Source organism: Oreochromis niloticus, linkage group LG5 (assembly GCF_001858045.2).
Source record: "Oreochromis niloticus isolate F11D_XX linkage group LG5, O_niloticus_UMD_NMBU, whole genome shotgun sequence".
NCBI lineage: Eukaryota > Metazoa > Chordata > Actinopteri > Cichliformes > Cichlidae > Oreochromis > Oreochromis niloticus.
Window position 1 is genome coordinate 4,649,709 of NC_031970.2, and position 15,539 is coordinate 4,665,247.

Sequence of the window (15,539 nt, forward strand, 5' to 3'; positions counted from 1 at the left end):
GCTCGTGATGATACATTTTTAGGATAACTGAAGGTCCTCTGCTCACAAGTCCATGGGAATAAAATAAAAATGCAATACTATGTTATAATAGCATTCCTTCTGAAGTTTGGCTAATATGACGTGTTTATCACAGTATTATAAAGGGCACACCCAAACATGCAAGCTTTAGTCTAAAATGTGGTCACATTAATTAAAAAAACAGGGTCACTTTGAACTCCTGCTGATAAGCAGATGAATACACCTACATATGTATATATATCTACACAATTTATACTTTATACACAACAAAGTTGTTACTGATGTTCATCTACTCATAAAAGCAGCTTAGTTGTATCTGTCCAGTCACGTGTTCCATCACATACACATCCACAACTTTATGAATCCACTCAGCACTCGTGGAAACGTCAGTCCTGATCCAGAGTGTTCAGATATTACACTGCACTTAATAATCAAACACTTTCAGTATTTTAGGGCCTCACAAAGAGCCTCTGAGGAGTGACTACACTTGTAAGCCTGTTTGACCTCATATAATTATGACAAAGAGTCTTTGCTACTATAAGAATATAGATTTTCTAGTTATTTGTGGGAAATGTTACAAATTTACTCTTGAATAAATTCAAACCAACTAAATTTGTGCAGACATGCAAAGTTTATTTTTAGATTGTTAACAGGCAATTAAACAGATCGAGTTGTGGAACAAGTTACTGTACTAAGTACTTGTAGAAAAAGTAAGGAAAGTGTAAGAGACTCTTAAACAGGTCGGTTCTTTTTTATGAATATTATTAGAAAAAGGCACAAAATAGTGGAGCAACATTAGGAGTTCAACTCTTAAAGATTGTTTTCACTCTTCTTATAACTAGCTGGAACGTTATGATTTACGTAATAATGACTCGACTTAAACAAGCTGTGGAATGCTGGGAACGTTATGATTTACGTAATAATGACTCCGAGACTCTGAATCACAGCAGCTGTAAAACAGAGTGGCAGTTTCCGCTTGGGCAAATAAACTATGATTACTTTACTGCTGAGTAATAACAGGAAAAAAAGGGTAGCTGGCTGCTGTGCTGAGACTTCAGGCCTACACCTGAATTTACCTGGACTGTATTTACACTTCTGTTAGAGGATTCAATTCCAAAGGACAGCAAGAGTCTCCTTTATTCCCAAAAAACTGACCAAAGATCCAGTTTAGTAATAATCTGAATAATCTGCTGCCTCCTCTCTCGCTGTATGTTACTTGTGTTTGTCTATATTTTATGTTTCAAGTATTTGATGCATTTATTGATTATTACAGATCTTACTGACTTCTGTGTTTGTGTCCATCTACTGAGGGACACTGCAAACTAGCCAAAGCTATAAATGCTGTGTTGTGTTCATGTTACATGCTTATCTCTGTAAAAATAAACATTCAAGTATTAATAAATAATTAATAATAAATAACACTAGTAGGGGTTAGTGCCGTTTGGAGCCTCAGGCTGTGGGGTCTAATAAACTCGCTTCTTACTGACTCTAAACACAGGGTTCGTACGCTTTTTTCAGGGTCAAATTCAAGCACTTTTTAAGCACTTTCAAGGTCCCTTTTTAAGCTTTTCCAGCACACAGTTGCAGCAACTGTGACGTTCACTAGTAGAACTGACACACAAAACAAAACGACTACACTACACACTAACTACACGAGACAACACACTAACTTGAGACTCCAAACATGATAAACATCACAAATCTCTCACGTATCAAAACTCTCTCTCTCTTTTTCGCTCACTCGCTCTCTCTCTCTTCCCAACAACCAAATGCCACATGTTGCCGTATCATTTTTTGATTGGTCGACATGGTACATTTTTCCACCAATAGGGAAGGAGTGTTTTTTCTTTTTTCACTCACAAGCAAAGCGTGTTTGCTAGCGCTCTCCATAAAAAACGCCGTTTTTACCGTTTCTTCCCGGAGTAAACGCCACTGTTTTATTCAGAAACCCCCCAAAAACATCGGTTTTACGTGACCTATCAACACAATTTAAAAACTGGTATATAGCTTGAAGTCCGCACGTTAGACCCAAGTTGAAATGGAGACTCTGGGTCCGTCGACCCCAGAGGGTTAATCAGAAAGCCTTAAGTTAGCTAGTTATGTATCGGGCTAATGTTTAAAGCTTTCACTTAAGTAAATTAACTCATATTACTGCTAAGTAATGTTAGCTAAGTTCACAGCATATTCCGTAATAGCGCTGCCATACTGCATCACACTCAGTGCATTTCAATCATTTCTCCAGCGAGTTTGATAGCTAGCAAAATAATAACCATAATTTAAAAAAAATAGCATGTGTAACGTTCGCGTACTGGAAAATTATTTACTAGCACTCACCTATCATGCGACTGGAGAACGCAAACTCCGCCATTGTTGTTTTCCATCAAACACTCATTAAAACAGCAACCTACAGGTATGTTAGCGCACTCATCCCCGACTGTCCGAGGGAGGGGCGGGGTCACATATTGAAACAGACGCAAGGCAGCCCAGGCGGGAAATTTTGCGTTTGCGACTCATTTTATTTCTCTATCTGATAAGAAAACAATTCAATCAGATAGCTATTTATTGTGAATGAAATACAGTTACATTTTCAAGCACTTTTAAGCACCACATCTGAAATTCAAGCACTTTTCAAACCTTGAAAAGACGACATTAGAATTCAAGCATTTTCAAGGATTTCAAGCACCCGTACGAACCCTGTAAACAAAAAGGTTCATCTTATTTCTTTAGCCACAAATAACACTGACCGATTTCAAATACTCGGCCTTTACACAGCACTCAGATATGAACAAATGAGGACTATTTCCATTTTAATCTGCTCTAGTTTGAATTTTGAGGCCCGATATTACACATGCTGACTGTTATTGCATCTACAGAGTTAACAGAGTGCCAGTGCAGGATGTGTTTTATTGCCCTTTTTATAAGTGTGCATTCATCAGTGGGATTACACAAAAACCTGACCAACAAACTTTATGAAAATTTAAGGACACGTGACGTGTGACCAGAAAAAACTTTGGAGCAGATCAAAAGTGTGAAAATGATTTTTATGGTCTGAACTCAAAAAACATCCTACAAGATTTTTTTAAAGAATAAAATCCAGAAACAAAACAGCAGAGATGAGGGAAGTCTTTACAATACAGAGAACATCTCTGAACACTGAACGCTGTCAGCCGGTCTTTCTCTCGGTGTCTCAGGCAGCCTGATTTGGGAATCTGTGCCTCTCTAAAGCCAGCAAACCACATTCTCTACCTCACGCTGCCCAGTACAGCTCAGTACATCTGTAAGCCAAGCTGTCCAGTGTATCAGCGTCAAGCCACAAAAGAGAGAGTGAGAGCGAACCATTGAGATGCTAATCTACCACAGCAGCCCATGATCTGCTTTTCAAGTGAACTCTGTGAACTCCTAAAAATGCATGTGTGGATCTGCTGTGGCCAAAAGAGCTGGACTCCTGTTTATATTACTACAATTAAAATCCTTAAACCTAAAATCTCCTTTCCTTGTATATGCTTCAAGTATGTCTATTTTCCCTCTAGAAATTCAGTCACTGTCCGACTGATCAGACTGCTTTGTTCACTACCAACTCCTGCTTATAATATTCTTCGGTACTTATTAAAAGATTGAGAAAGAAAACCTTTAAAGTGTTTACATTTTTTTAAAGTGTCTAGCAAGCAGCCGTGATGGTAATTAATGAAAACTGTCACACACGAATGAAAGTTTTAATAAAGTATCCCAAGAAATAAGAGGATGCTAACAAGCAGCAGACATTACATATTAATAACATGAATAACAGACACCTTTAAAAACAATTAAAACTGTTTTTTTTTTTAATTAAAACTCAATGTGTATCAAATTTATCAAAGCAACATTAAACAGGGGTGAATGTATTTGGCCCAATGTTTCCTCTCATCTGTCAGCCACAACTCCGTCACACGTCTGCTTCATGTGTGCCAGATGTCAAATGTATGTTTTGACATTTAGACCACATGTGGCCCACCCGATGCTCGGTGGAAGTCACATACAGCCTGCCTCATGTCGTTTGGGGCCACGTCAGTCTCAGACAAACACTTGCTGGTATTCTTACTGAGACACACATCAGGCCCAAATGTGTCTGTTATATGGGATAAATGCTAAATCCAACTAACATACAGAAGGAAATGATTTTCTCTTCTCCTTCTAACTAGACACAAGGTCCTCAGAAACACAGGAATGAAACAGGACTGTAGCTGTTTACATCTGCATGGACCAATATTGTTCTAATCTTTATTTATAATCTATTTCCTTTTCCACGCCTGCAGACGTGCATATTAGGTTACCCCATGATTCGAAATTTGTTGTAGGTGGGACTGTGAGTGTGAATGATTGTCTCTCTATGGAAGCCCAGTGATGCTGGGGTGGTCTGCCAGCCACCAGCCTCCCTGCAACTGCCAACTGGATAAGCAGCTAAAAAAAATAGACGACTGGATGGATTTAGGTGATCTGATTTAGGAGACGATGAAAATAAAGTAAAAAGAACATTAAAACCTAAAAATAATATACCAAACAATTTTTTATATCCTAAACTGAACAAAAACAACTCATGCAGTCTACAAAAATGCTCCTCAAATTCACATCAAGCAAGTACAGCGTTTCTCACATACAGACTTTACCTGGGCAGGTGACCCAGGTATGTTAACACCAGTCCAAGTTTACAAGTCTCTTTTTATCCATTCAAGAAAATACCAGTGTCAATTTACTTGGAAATCCTCGCACTCTTATTTTGAAAGACCCATCACTCCTAACAAACCAAGTCCTTCCTGTCTCTTGACCTCCTCCCGGCAGGTTGTTATTGTAACACACCTTAGTGTCATTCAGCTGCTTCTACAGGGTCTCGTGTCCCGGGTTAGAGAACAGACTCATGTACCACCGCACTGAGCTCACAGAGCAGAACGATGACTATCATCACCAGCTGCAGGGCAAGACTGTGCAGTCCATCCACAGGACGACAAACTCAGTAGAGCAACAGTGGATTTTATTAACCTGTTACTGATCTGCACAAAGTACTTGCTTACTAAGGTATTTGAAGAGGAGGGCCCCATAAAAGTATTTACTTAATTATTCATAAAAGATCATGACTGTGACTCCCCCACACACCCGAGGGTGACACTGAAATACATCAGGATATACAAACATGGTTTTATAATTCAACACAAAGCCGAACCCAGTCTTGCAATAACAAGGGATGAAACAAACACAAAAGTCCTGCGTTACATCAGCCCAATGAGGAAACAGTGGATGAGTGAGTTGAAAATGATAATATAAGAGCGGCGAGTTTTACCAGCACCCTCCTGATAAGAGGAGATAATAGGAACCTCTGAGTTCCTACTGTCAAACACACTGAGCTCACAAACCAGTTCCCACAACAAACAAGTTCACGTCTGTTATGAGCTGCTTAACATCCACATACAGTGATGACAGCGAGGAGAAAAAAAAAAACAGGACGCATTTTTAATGAAGAGTTTGTTGTTTAGTTTTTATTATTCTGATCATTTCCACTTACATCGGGGTTTGTTTTTTTAGCGTTTATGGTGAAAATGTCTCTAAGGCTGCTCAATAATGGAAAACAATCAGTTATTTTGGCTGATGCTATTTAACACGATTACTCAGACTTAAGAAAAACTGTAGATTTGTTACATTTTAAATAATAAAAGATCCATTGCTTACTCTGAACTTAAATTATAATTAAAAAAACCTGCGCTAAATGCGCCACAGCTTAATAGGGAGTGAATCTGAACTTCTTTGGCACAAGAGAGGGACAAAGGTAAAGAAAAGAGATGTGTAAGGCCAAAACAAGAGCATCCTGAAATATGTTTTCCATACAATAAATAATTTATATCCTTAAAATATTCAATATTCTACACATACTTTAGAGGAGCATAAATCACATTAAGAAACTTGAATCAGAACTTTGTGGCACTTTTGTTTGATTTTAGTCACTTTCTGCTGAACAGTTAATTCTTTATGTGTTTTATATTAGTGTAATTCTACAGAAACTAAGACTGTGATTCAAACAGCCAGAATATCACATCGAGGCTCCAACTTCCCATACCTTAATAATACCCAAGTGGAACTACGTTTAAGGACTGCTCAGGAAACGAGTGAACTGCAAACACATCATAATAATGGAGTTTATTTATTGGTCATGAATAACTGATCAGGCAACTAAGACTTTCCTGTCTTTTGTTATTCATCTCAAGAATGACACACACACACATACATACATACATATATATATATATACATACATGTATGTATATGTGTGTGTGTGTGTGTGTGTGTGTGTGTGTGTTGGTATTTTACAGCTTATTTAATATTGCCAGTACCTGCCAAAGCACTGTAGGTGGAAAACATTTAATTACTGAATTTGGTACAGGTTTTATGTGTATAGCACCAAACACATAACGAAAAAAACTAATGTAAACTTTAGAACCTCATAGAATAGCCATTGTTCGCTTATTTTAAAACAACTTTAATCTGAACAGGACATTAAGCCACTCCTGTCTACATATTTTTCACATATACAGTTTATCTCTGCTTCCTTGTAAAAGCCTAATTACAATATCACAGATTTCACAACTTCATATCTGAATCAGGTTATCTGCAGTGTAAATAAAAGATCTACAGGTGCAGAGACACAGCATCCACACACAGGAACAAAGTCCCACATGAATCACACTCATTTCATTAAAAAGGGGTTTTTTTTCTAACCCCCTGTCTTTCCACCTGCCACAAACCCAGTGCTGTGGACACCCCACACACTCGCACGAAGTTTCACACACACAGCTCTTCTGTCAGAATTACTGCGCGTTTTATTGACTCTGAGCTGATTCAGTAACAACCTGTTGGAGATTAAAGCAGATAATCCGAGATCTTCAAAGAGATTTACGGCATTAAATTAGATCACCGGGCCTTTGATAGTGACAAGCCCAGGGATTTGACACAGCAGATCAAGTGTACACAGGCGGCTTGGTTAATGCAATAAGAGCTGGGCTTGCGTGGTACTGACAGGCCACTATTTATTTAATCAATTAAGAGAAAAAATGTTCTGCTTCCTAGTTCTTAAGTGAGAAAAGTTTGGATTGACAGGAATAATAAGACTGACTTTAGATTTCTTGTTACAAATTCTGGATATTGTGAAAGAACAACATATACGAACAGACTCTTTTAAGACATAAACATAAACTAAATGGAATGCCCTGCAGACACAGGACGGCACGACCCATTAAAGTTACCCATAAAAAGACTACAGGGGACACGGTGAAGCTTTAAAGACGTTTTACCTTAATGTCTGTTTTATCGTACAGTCGCTTATGTAATGCTACAGCCTCACTGAATAGATACCAGTTGGCCGGAAGATTGCCACCCCACTGACAAACTTCACCGACTGCTACCGTTAGACTGATAAAATCAATGAGATGCCAGCAATCAAAAAGCCCGTTTTCATTCTTAGCATAGCTTTACCTGCGAGGGTTATGCCTCATCTGTACTTTGTCCTTGTAGTCCATGATGTCCTCTTCAGGAGACCCAGACTCTTCTGGATCTTCTGGCCTGCAGTCAAACTCGGAGGGAGCTGGCCAACGTTTCAAAGAAGACACTCGATGCTAACAGTAGCAGACCGCTTAATGCTAACTCGCTCGCTAACTGGCTAGCAGCAGCTAGAGGGACAGTTAGCCCGCTCCTCCGCCTCACAGCAGCCTCCCCGCTGCCGCCGCTGCTGCCTGATATCCGCCAAAAACACAACGTCCGGTCATCATTCTGCAATACAGGCTCTACACACACTGCGGGTTTCTTCCAGCTGCCGTATTCTCATCACTGAATTCATCCTCCTCCCCCGTCCTCCAACTTTAGACTTGTTTGACAGACCGTTTGGCAGCCGCTGTAACATCCACCTGAAAAAACCAGGAAGTGTAGTAGAAGGCGGTGCAAACAAAGACTGCAGTAAGGGACGCGGCCAGCAGGGGGCACCGGATAGACAGAATCCATCCATCCAACGACAGCTGTCCAAGTATGTCGAATAAACCATTATAAAACCAAAACATGGGTTACTAATATTATATAAAGTTACCATATTCTGTTTTTTTTTTGTAAACTCTTTTGAAAGCAACTGGCGTGAGGAAGTTTTGGTGAATTTATTTACCATTTAATTTAATTCAATTCAATGTTATTTTATTTTTTTAATGTCAAATCACATCAGCACTCACCGCTTTATATTGTAAGACAATTTTAAAACGATAAAACCTAAACTAAAACAAGCAAACATTCTCTGGAAACTGAAAAGAACTGCAAAGGAACTGGTTTGGTTCAGCGTTGCTGTTTCTGCTGTTTAATGTTTTCTTGGAAAAGGTAAAGTCAGACTGATCTTCTAGGTGGCCGGTGCCAACTTTGGTTCTTCATGTTTGGAGCAGAGCATGTTTTGGGTTGCTGTTGTGTTGGAAAACAGAGCAATGACCTACACCCAGATTTACTGCTGACTGCCTGAGGTTCTCTTTCAGAATCTTTACACATCTTTCTTTCTTCAATTCAGTTCAGTTCAATTTTATTTATAGGTGAAGTCTAGTGATAGTTTTCTTTGAGACTAGAATAGAATAATCCTTCAATTGTCCCACAAGGGGAAATTTGGTTGGAGGCTACAATTCCTAACTCAGTCCTTAATGCTTTAGAAACATTTATTACTAGCTTTCTTTCTTCCAGAGTCTTTGAAATCTTTCACTCTCTGCCTCTACCAGGCTTGTTCTGTACAGAGCAAGTCTTTAATTTCTTTGTAATACATCTCACTTCAGTTTGGAAATGTTTTAATAACTTATAATGCATATCCATCTCCTGCTTTGTGAGCATTAATGTCTACACTTTAATCTCTGAAAGTGACAGATAAAACCTAGAAGGTTTTAATAACTTGTATAGGATAACCCTCAGTTTGAACTTGATTTTGCAAGCTTTGAGCATTTTCAGTAGACAAACTCATCAGTGCTGCCCACACTGGATGCTCCACCTCAAACGTCAAAGCATTTTCAAAAATGTCAAACTGATGAGAAAATTTGACAGTACAGTGAGGTAGTCAATAATAAATACAGAGATACAAAAGATACATTTGATACTCATTAATATTTGAGTCCAGTCCAACCCCATTGTTGTTTTTGTCTAACACTTCAGTGGGATTCAAAGCTTATTTTTAATAAATCACAAAGGCAGATGTTTTATCATTAATAGAATAGTTTATTTCAATGAACAAAAACAGCAAAGCGACGTTTACATCTGATCAGTAGGTAACGTCAAGGTGGAGGTGGAGAGGAACCATCTTTTAGACCAGGAATGAACAACAGGGAAGCAGAGCTGGAGGAAGGAAACAACCAAATATTAGAGAAGCACGTGGTTTGATACGTCAGTAAACAAGTTGATGAGCACGACAAACTTTTTGTTATATTTTGTTTAAATAAAAAATACTATTGTTACTGAGCTAGTATAAAATAAAATACTATTCCAGTTTACATAAAGATTTAGATTTAGATTAAAAAGGTCTAAGATTAAACAAAAGCTGTATATAAAAGATGGATGCAGCCACCATGACATCGCCTATCGGTTCGTAAAGTCACCGTCTCACAGATGTTTTGAAACTTTATGTGCCTGCGAGGTGCAGACCTGACTGAGAAACAGAGTGATGCTGTGAGCTCACATGGCAGCAAGCTGTCAATCATATGGTAGCCCCGCCCTAAAGCAAAACCTTGCTGTATCATCCATTTCTGACTCCATAATTCATAAAAACAGCCATCATATTGTATTAAATGAGACTTTAAACGATTCAGAGACCACAAACTCCACAGAGCCGACGGTCTTTTTTCTAAACACTTCTCTTCAATCTGAATTCTTTCCAATCAGAGTAAGCGCCCCCTGTTGGCCTTTAGAAAACACACAAATTCAAAGCACCTCAGCATCAGGCACCAAGCTGCATTCGTCTTTTAAACATAACAATTTTACTAAAACAAAACCTGAGATTGCAAAAAAACCAAAAAAACATCTGCAATATTGTGAAATGCTCCATCCCCATGTACTGTGATACTCATGCATTGCTTTACTTAACACTCATCTTAAAGAGTGAAGTGGAAATTCTTCAGAATAATGGAATTTATCATTTGTTTAGGATTCAATTAGGGATCAGGCCTGTGGTTAAAAAAAATAATAAGAAAAAAGACTTTTAAAAACATTTTTAAATGATTTAACTTGTCAAAAAAAAAAAGTCTGGGATCTGCATCATGCTTTTGAAGAATTGCTACAGCACCTAATACAAAATACTTTCCAACAATGGCAGAGTTGTTTAACGATGCACAGACAGCCTTCAGACACTTTCTTGAAAAGATGGCTGCTGTAATGTTTGTTTGCATGCCAATAAACCTGATTAGATCCACTTTTCCTATATTTAAAGCTAGCTGTGTCTCTTGTTCCAACCACAGATGTGAACTTTTTCCTTTGAATATGCAGCCATGCTCAGTCACAGAAACTGCCCATAAACAAGAAAGTTGTCACAAACTGCAGTAACAATAAATTCTCAAAACCTGCACATCTTGTATCATCAGAAAATATTAAGAGCCTAATCGAAATATCCTAAATGAAAGTTTCCATGATCTGTTTTAAATTAAGAATATCATCTTCAGAAAAAAGAAAAGAAAAAAAAGAAAGCAGAACGTTAATGGTCAGAAACACCATCATATCAGATATTACACTGCATATGATACCGAAGTTTGAAATGACAATATTTAAAGGCAAGTGATGAGGCCCTCACCGTGGCTTTACTTCCCAGTGGGCTGCACACTCTCAAAGATCCCGGCTTCCCTCATGGCGTTGAACTCTTTGACGGCATCGTACTGCTTGTAGAAGTCTGCATAGGCCCGTTTCTTGGGCTCTGTCACCGTGTACTGTGGGGAATAACAACAAAAACAATAACAGAGCTTTAACTTACTGCAGGTAAAATTAGTATAATTGCAGAGATAACAGAGTAACAGAGAGACACAAAGTATTAAAAGTGAAAGTGGGCTGCTCACTGTGCAGCAGAGTAAGACTGGTCACAATAAAAAAATATTATATTTCTGTATCTATTTGTTACCATCCAAAGCTTAATGTCTTTGAAGTGAAGCTACGGTTTCAGCTTAATCTAACATTTCATCACATCTTATAAACTGATCTGAAAAAAAGAAGTTTAACTAGAAAATAAATACAATGAATAAAATATGATGACAACAGAATAGCCAATCAGCTGTCTGCTGAGCTGTAAGTGGATCCAGATACTGACAGGAAACTTTGATGTGTTCCTTTCATCACGGCTGTGTCATTTTATATCTTGGCATCACCATCAGAGTTGTGTCTGTAGCCACGTGAGTGTGCGTTGTCCTCTCACCTTGAATGCAATTGCAGCTGTTAAAGCCAGAGTGAAAGCAATGGGCAGGTGAAACCTCAGTCGCTTTGCAAGCAGCCCCCTCATCATTGGCTTTGGCAGAGACATGATGAATCACCTGCAGAGGAAAAAAAATACACAAAATGTAATTTTAATTTCCCCCAATTATTAAATTCTGTACAAATATCAGGGAAAAAGAAAAAGAAAGTACTGTCTTTATATAATTTCACTTTAAATTGTTTAAAACAATCATTTCCTGGTTAGTGTAAAATAAAAGCTGAATTTAACAACCTAATTTGAAGAATGCCTTGATGTAAATACACTGAATACAAATCATATTGTGTGTTTTGGTAAAAGTGGAGTTATAAAAATAAGACGCATGTTATTTTATAGCTTCCATGTTTTACCATCATCACCATGGAAGCTTTTATAGAGACAATAAAAGCTGCAGTGACAACAGAGAGAGTGACTGTGGAAGGAAATATGGGAGAAAACATGGATGAGACTAAATGCCCTGCAGACAAAGTTTAAGTACATCCAAATACTGCAGCACACTAAAAATACCAGGATGCCTGTTGTACTTGGATTTATTTTGATGTATGCATGCCAGCATGCTTTGGTGGCTACTGTGACCCACAATCCTCTGCTGCAGCTGCATGCTCAGCAAGGGGGTCAAAGGTGAAAGTGCACAAAGTATGTTGGAATTGTACACATACTGATACTGCAGTATTCTGTAGTTTTGTTGTGGTAAATGGACTAAATGGGCTTCTAACATAGTCCTTTTTTGTTCTCAGCACTCGAAGTGCTTTATACAACCTGCCTTATTCACCCATTCACAAGCACTTTTTCCAATTATTTTTCTATGTCAGTTCTTTCTAACATTCACACAAATTCATACTCTGACGGATGCATCAGAGAGGAATTTAGGTTAGTATCTTGCCCCAAGGATATCTGGAATGCAGACTGGTTGCCTTGGATCGATCCACCAACCTTTTGATCAGTGCATGATCTCTTTCTACCTTTCCACTGAAACACATTTAATAGAAACTGAATCTAATGCAACTTCATAAAATAAACATGATCAATTTTTAAGACAAAAAACAAAGATTTTAATTTATGAAACTCATTTTTGGATTTTTAGACCATTAAAAAACAGAAACCTTGTTGGTGACAAACCAAGGCTGCAAATTTCCTCACTCAAGAAACTGAAATCTGAAAATATCTTCCATAAGACACCTTTTTTTCCTAAAAACTGACAACAATTAAACTCACTATTTTATTAACTTAATAATAACCAACTAATCAAATCATTTACATCAAAATCGGTACATTTTCCTTGAATTTCTCACATTTGATAAATAAAAATACATTTCATACATGAGTATATTAACCCTACTTAAACATAATGTGTAAAAAACACATTTATCTCAGTCCTGATTTTTTTTAACATCACTGGAAAGTTTTAATCTTTTAAACATGTGTTAGTCCTGCAACTAACCAGTCAACTTGAAATGCATGTAGACACTTATTCAGGCACTTATTCTGAATCATTTCATAGACTTAAGTTAATTTCGGTAGTCGCCAAAATATAAAAACTACATAAATAAGATCCCGAGTCTAACATTTGATATATCTGCTTTACAAATAAGGTGTGATAAAAGCTTTATTCTGCTGGAAGTTATACCGCCATCTTTTTTGGTGCAGATTTAAATCCTGGATTCTTTGATGGTCATGTTTCCTCCTCACGTCTTTGGCACCAGTTAATAAATAAAAGCAGGTAAAAGCACCCATCTGAGGATGGCCTCAGGTGGGTCCTAAATCGCCTGAAGGTCGTTAACAGTCACCTCTAAATGAACCTGCTGTTCTCAAAACCCGGCTTCACCTGAATTAACTCAATACGACATACAGGATCCAAGAGAACAATGAAATATTGAAAACAAGCAGAATGAAATGAATCCGTGTGTTGGTGTGTGTGTGTGTGTGTGTGGAGGATCGCCATTACACACAGCTGCAGAGTCACACGGTGTGACCTCTGTGTTTTAGTCCCATTACTAACTCTGACGTATGCCCTCTTTTACACTTAAAGACACTTAAATAATAACTATATGCATTATCGAAGGGCTTGAACAGGCTGATTTTGATTATTAACGAAAGTAAAATCGGCTTGATGCCACTAGCTTCGGCGCAGGGTCAGAATAGCGTTAGCTAACTCGCGACACTGAAAACGAGTCCACTGCTTTCTAATACGACCATTTCTTTATCTCTTGGTGGGACAAGCTATACCAACACAGCCTGCATAAACTAGCGTATATTGTTGGACTACAGTTTATAAGAGTAACAGGCTTTGTGTTAGCGCCGAGTTAGCTTTAGCTGTACACGATGACAGCTAACCGGCCCGCGACAAAAAGAAGAAAGCAGGAGACAGTACGAGAAACTGTAATAACCCGGAAGATATCAGTCATCTGAAAATCAACATATTATATACAAAATTCAGTGTAAAAATATAAACGTTTTCCGTTTTGACAGATACTCACAGGTTGGACTCACGACCTTCACAGAAACCGCTAACGCACTGCAGCTGCAACCGGAAGAGATTCTGACGGGATGGCGGAGGGACAAACTTCGGTGGAGTAAAAGCGAAGTCAGTCAGAGCAACTGAGGTCACAGAAGGCAACAATCTTGTTTATCTTGTTTTGTTGTCTCAAATTATGACATCATATCAGGAAATTTATCTCTCAGTATATTGCTTTGCAATTTTGCTTCAAAATTTTCAGTTCGTGTCAGTATTGTGGAAATTCTCTCAATTACAATTAAAATAATAATTAAAAAGACTAAAACTAGCACTGAAAAAACTAAACTATCTATCTATCTATCTATCTATCTATCTATCTATCTATCTATCTATCTATCTATCTATCTATCTATCTATCTATCTATCTAGTGTTGATGGAGAAGTTTTAAGATGATCAGAATAAGCTTCACTGAGTCTTCACTGATCAGAGAAAACAGATGTTAAGAGAGGAGCTGTGGTCCTGTATGTGAGAGGGTGGTGCAGGACATGTATGAGGAGGACAGTGACACAGTGATGACACAGTGACACATGGATGTGTGCTTTATGAGTGTCAGGTCATGGATTCATGCTGAGGGGTGGGGGTTACACCAGGGATCTGCTCTGAGCCTCTTCTTGTTTGCAGTGACCATCCCATTTCACAGCCTCGCACTTCCAGCCTTCTTGGTCTGAGGAGCCAGCCCACGTAGACCGCGAAGGCCGTGTCCTCCGAAGGATGCAGCCCCTGATTTGAGACACTGCTAAAGTTAGAGAAGCAGAGATAGTTTGGACCGGTGCAAAGGGGGGCTAGTGGATATATTACATAAAGGATGGTGAAAATGGAGCTGAAGAAGATTTAGGGATGTAATATTTGTAGGGATGTAATGAAGACACGCAGATCCTTTGACCAACAGTTTAGATGTTGTAGTAACACAGTCTGACCACAAGAGGGAGGCAGAACAACACAGAATGGTTAGAAAACAGAACAGGTACCAAGAAGTGTTCACCTGTGGAGCCTAACAGCTTGTCTAGTATAATACTGTATAATAATTAAATGTAATAAATGAATAAAAATAAGAACAAAAAAGCAATTTATAGTATAAGATCAGGATAACATAATACGTTTTATTTAAGAAGGCTGAAAGTGGAGAATATTAGATTTATCAGGTTTTGAATTTTGGTTATTTCTAGTTTTCATACCTCATTTATTCATTTTATCATTCATTAGTTTATGTAAGTTCTTCTTCTTCTTCTCATTATTATTATTATTACTATTATTATTATTAATGCACCTTAAGAATACAATTCTAATTCTCTACTTATTTTCTTTTACTTGTATCTTGTTTGTTTTCACTGGCTGTTTAAACTGTTCACTGAAATTTGAATAATAATATATTTTTTTATGTGAGATGAAAGATTGCTACCCTATTCTGAAAAACAAACACTAACAATATTTTACTCAGGCTTATTTTAAATCTATAGAAAAATAGTTCTTATTTAATATCTATAATTTTAGTACATGCAGGATTGAGATATGATAAAACAACATTATTTCAA

The 15,539-nt window shown here is 37.8% G+C and overlaps 2 protein-coding genes across 2 annotated transcripts in view; both read right to left on the bottom strand.

Annotated features, from left to right (window-relative positions):
- The window catches only part of LOC100695319 (serine/threonine-protein kinase 4), a 38,045-nt gene extending 30,033 nt beyond the window's left edge, over positions 1 to 8,012 (bottom strand). Inside the window, exon 1 of the mRNA XM_003451852.5 lies at positions 7,513 to 8,012. Within this exon, the coding sequence (XP_003451900.1) occupies positions 7,513 to 7,556 (44 nt within the window). The 5' untranslated portion in view covers positions 7,557 to 8,012. The remainder of the gene's footprint in view (positions 1 to 7,512) is intronic.
- Positions 8,013 to 9,243: 1,231 nt separating this feature from the next.
- On the bottom strand, positions 9,244 to 14,109 carry cox6c (cytochrome c oxidase subunit 6C). Its single transcript, XM_003451851.5, has 4 exons — positions 13,969 to 14,109; positions 11,438 to 11,552; positions 10,826 to 10,958; positions 9,244 to 9,381 (listed from the first exon to the last, which is right to left on the bottom strand). The coding sequence occupies exons 2-3, from the start codon at positions 11,540 to 11,542 to the stop codon at positions 10,833 to 10,835; spliced, it is 231 nt and encodes a 76-aa protein (XP_003451899.1). The 5' UTR covers positions 11,543 to 11,552; positions 13,969 to 14,109; the 3' UTR covers positions 9,244 to 9,381; positions 10,826 to 10,832.
- Between the last annotated feature and the right edge of the window lie 1,430 nt (positions 14,110 to 15,539).